This window comes from Austrofundulus limnaeus, unplaced genomic scaffold, assembly GCF_001266775.1.
Source record: "Austrofundulus limnaeus strain Quisiro unplaced genomic scaffold, Austrofundulus_limnaeus-1.0 Scaffold19, whole genome shotgun sequence".
Taxonomy (NCBI): domain Eukaryota; kingdom Metazoa; phylum Chordata; class Actinopteri; order Cyprinodontiformes; family Rivulidae; genus Austrofundulus; species Austrofundulus limnaeus.
Window position 1 is genome coordinate 3,108,169 of NW_013952421.1, and position 3,266 is coordinate 3,111,434.

A 3,266-nucleotide genomic window follows, 5' to 3' on the forward strand; every position below is an offset into this window, starting at 1 on the left:
GTTCGATACTTTTTCGATACAAAAAAAGAGAAATTTCCATGCCCCTTTAAACAATTTATTTATATTAATTATGAACATTTGTTTAACCTCAAAAGTACAGTTTTTAAATTAAATGTTGCTGAAACAGCAAGTTTCTCAGTGGATCTCAGCGCTCAAAAATGCAGCCTAGGTGGAGTAGTCGAACGCAGATCCACTGATCCTTCAACACAGAGCATCTTCAGAAGACAAGTTGATAAAGTAAATTTTAAAAATCGATATTGTTCGATACAAGTGTGTATTGAACCAAAAGCACTGTTCGATACGGTTTGGTACGGTTCGATACGGGTACATGTATTGTTGCACCCCTAATATGTACAGTATGTATGTATGTATGTATGTATGTATGTATGTATGTATGTATGTATGTACGTATGTATGTACATACAGTATGTATGGATCACAAATTTTTCCCATGTACCTGTACATATCAGTCCTAGCACTTAACATGATCCATGTGAACAATCCTGTCTTAAAGTGACTTTCTGTKTGATAAAATACAGTGAAATCCTAACATACTGTAGCTTTATTGTGTATTACTTTTACAAAAGTCAGAACTCTGAGTTTAGAGGCTCACCTTGACACTCCATAGCTGCAGTCTCATAGTAAGTACCAGTAGGACAATCCTTAAGGCATGAACCTTTAAAAAGCTTGGGACTGGTGGTCGAGCAGGTCTCACAGTCATCTGCCAGAGGCCCCAAACAGTTGGCACAGGTGGGGTGACACTGGCCGCAGCAACCCTCCTCCATGTCCTCATAGTAGCCCATGGGACAACTTGCTATACAAGCACCATTCAGCATCAGGTAGAGGAAGGTACATTCTGTAATGACACATAGAGGGAGTGGAAAGGCTAGGTGCTGTACAATAATATTTTTTAACATSTATTTGGACCATTTTATCTAAAATYATAATTGATGACTCACTGAAACAGGTCCTGCCGTCAGAGCAGACGTCACAATGAGGAGGACAGTGTCTGCAGGTACCGTCATTCGCTGGGTACGTCCTCAGAGAACAGTTCAGTCTACACACACTGCTCTCTAAATAGAAGCCGTCAGCACAGGACAGACACTGAGACCCRGTCTCATCACAAGTTTGACAGGAGCTATCGCAAGCTTCGCACGAGCCCTCCTGAGTCTCAAAGAAACCCCTGAAAGTATAAAACAGGAGACAAATGAAGGSTCRTGTCGAAGACAAACAGTAATTACAGCCGTGTTACTTTTTACAGAGTGTTTAATTTGTTTGAATTCTTACTCCGGACAGTTGGACCAACACCGGCCCTTATAGAGGAAAAGTTTATTGCTGCCTCTGGAGCAGCTGATGCAGTTATCGCTGGTGTCCACGCAGTCGTCACAGTTTGGCGAGCAGTCTTCACACAGCTGGGTGGCAGGGTTTGCATAAGAGCCGGAAGGACAACGGTCTACACAAGARCTCTCCTGATCCAGAAAATATCCTGGAATGAACAAACGCAATCAACCAACGTCCAGTGGAATCCTGTTTTCATTCACTGTAATGGGCGATCGGTTCCTCTACCTTGGAAACAAGATGAACAATCAAGTGTTTGAGGGCCAAAACAGGTCTTACAGGAAGAATCACATGGACGGCATTCACTGTATTTTCCTATCATTGGAAAAAAGGAAGAACAGTTTGTTGTACCTTTCTGCACCACTAGAGGACAGCATCATCATGTTTTTTTTTAATAGCACATTCAATTAGAAGCTGTTTACAATTTGGTGCTTGGTTCAAAAGATTTGGTTGAAATAAACAAGTTGCATCCATAAAAAATATTTGCTCTTGGTACATCCACTAAACTTTTCAAGATTTATATGCACTTGTCAAACTGAAAAAAAAAAACTTGCTTATTGGATTGGATGATTGAAGTCTGACCAAAATAAGACATGTTGGATTTTATTTATGTAGCAAACAGGACCCCAGCAGCATGAGGAAGAACCATACACAGCCACAACAGCTTGGACAATCCTCCTCATGATGCTGGTCACACACTGTTGTGGGGGAAAAACACTGCTACAAAGAAGTAATTAGCCAAAATGTTCTTTTCTCTCTCTCTCTCTCTCTCTCTCTCTCTCTCTCTCTCTCTCTCTCTCTCTCTCTCTCTGTGTGTGTGTGTGTGTGTGTGTGTGTGTGTGTGTGTGATGCTATATTTGGAATGGACTCCAGCTGTATCCAGTTGCTTTTAAATTACATAACTAAAATGACACTTTTATAATACCAAATTACTATTAAAAAATACATTTTTGTTGACACAAAGGTATGAAGAAGGGTTAGAATAGAACAAATAGTTTTTAGTGACTAATTAATTCTGTTGGGACAATTTTTTTGAGCAAGGAAATGAAGAAAAAATGTATATGGTCTGAAATCCTTCAGTTTGCTCTGTTTGAAAGGTTTCTGGTATAAAACGTATGGGTATAAATACTGAAAGAAGTGTGTTAAAATGAAATTGAACTTTTGCCAGTGTAAAAAACGTCTTTGCTACATACAGTAAGAACTCCTCATTAGGATTGTTAGCTCAAGGTTAAACTATTTCAAAAGAGATAAAGCCAGAACACAGCAGCTGAATAGGGTAAACATGGATAACAGTGGAGCTCTGTTTCCCAGTGTTGTTGACCCAGACTTCAAAAGAAAAGTACATAAAGAGCCAGAGACAGGCAGAGGTGGAGAAATGTCTGAGTGTCATTTCATCTACAGGAACCAGCCATCTCGAGACAATTAATCCCTCCAAACAGAAAAACTACTGTTCTTTAACACCACCCACAAAAATACAARCAAACATTTTAACCAAGCAATTAATCCTGCTATCCTTGTCAAACAGGTAAAGCATGACACCTTGCTGATACTGTTCCTCTTCCTTGTCATTTTATTACTGCGAATAACAAACAAGTCACCAACCTATAAAATGTACTTAACTCCAAAATGACAAATGTTTTATCAGTGGAAATGTTTATGGAAATAAAAACCGTAACAATCATTTTCAAAACAAGCTGAAACTTTACATCAGCGGGTCTGACGAGTGAAAAGAAAAATCTGTGCAGACATCTTAACATGCCACTTRTAGATTTTTGAAAGTTATTTCACCCTGGGTTCATAAAAAAAGACTGCTCTAAAACACCTCTAAGCAGTAATTTGCCACAGTGTGAATCTTATTATTGACCCAGATTGCATTTTAATGTTGGGCAAAACTCGCCTCCAATTAAGAGCGCAGCTCACTTTATAAC

General features: G+C 39.2%; 1 protein-coding gene across 1 annotated transcript in view; it reads right to left on the reverse strand.

Annotated features, from left to right (window-relative positions):
- The window catches only part of LOC106514370 (proprotein convertase subtilisin/kexin type 5), a 19,073-nt gene that overhangs the window by 6,874 nt on the left and 8,933 nt on the right, over positions 1 to 3,266 (reverse strand). Inside the window, exons 7-10 of the mRNA XM_014003605.1 lie at positions 1,567 to 1,653; positions 1,288 to 1,486; positions 960 to 1,183; positions 614 to 856 (exon numbers count right to left, since the gene is read on the reverse strand). Of these exons, the coding sequence (XP_013859059.1) occupies positions 614 to 856; positions 960 to 1,183; positions 1,288 to 1,486; positions 1,567 to 1,653 (753 nt within the window). The remainder of the gene's footprint in view (positions 1 to 613; positions 857 to 959; positions 1,184 to 1,287; positions 1,487 to 1,566; positions 1,654 to 3,266) is intronic.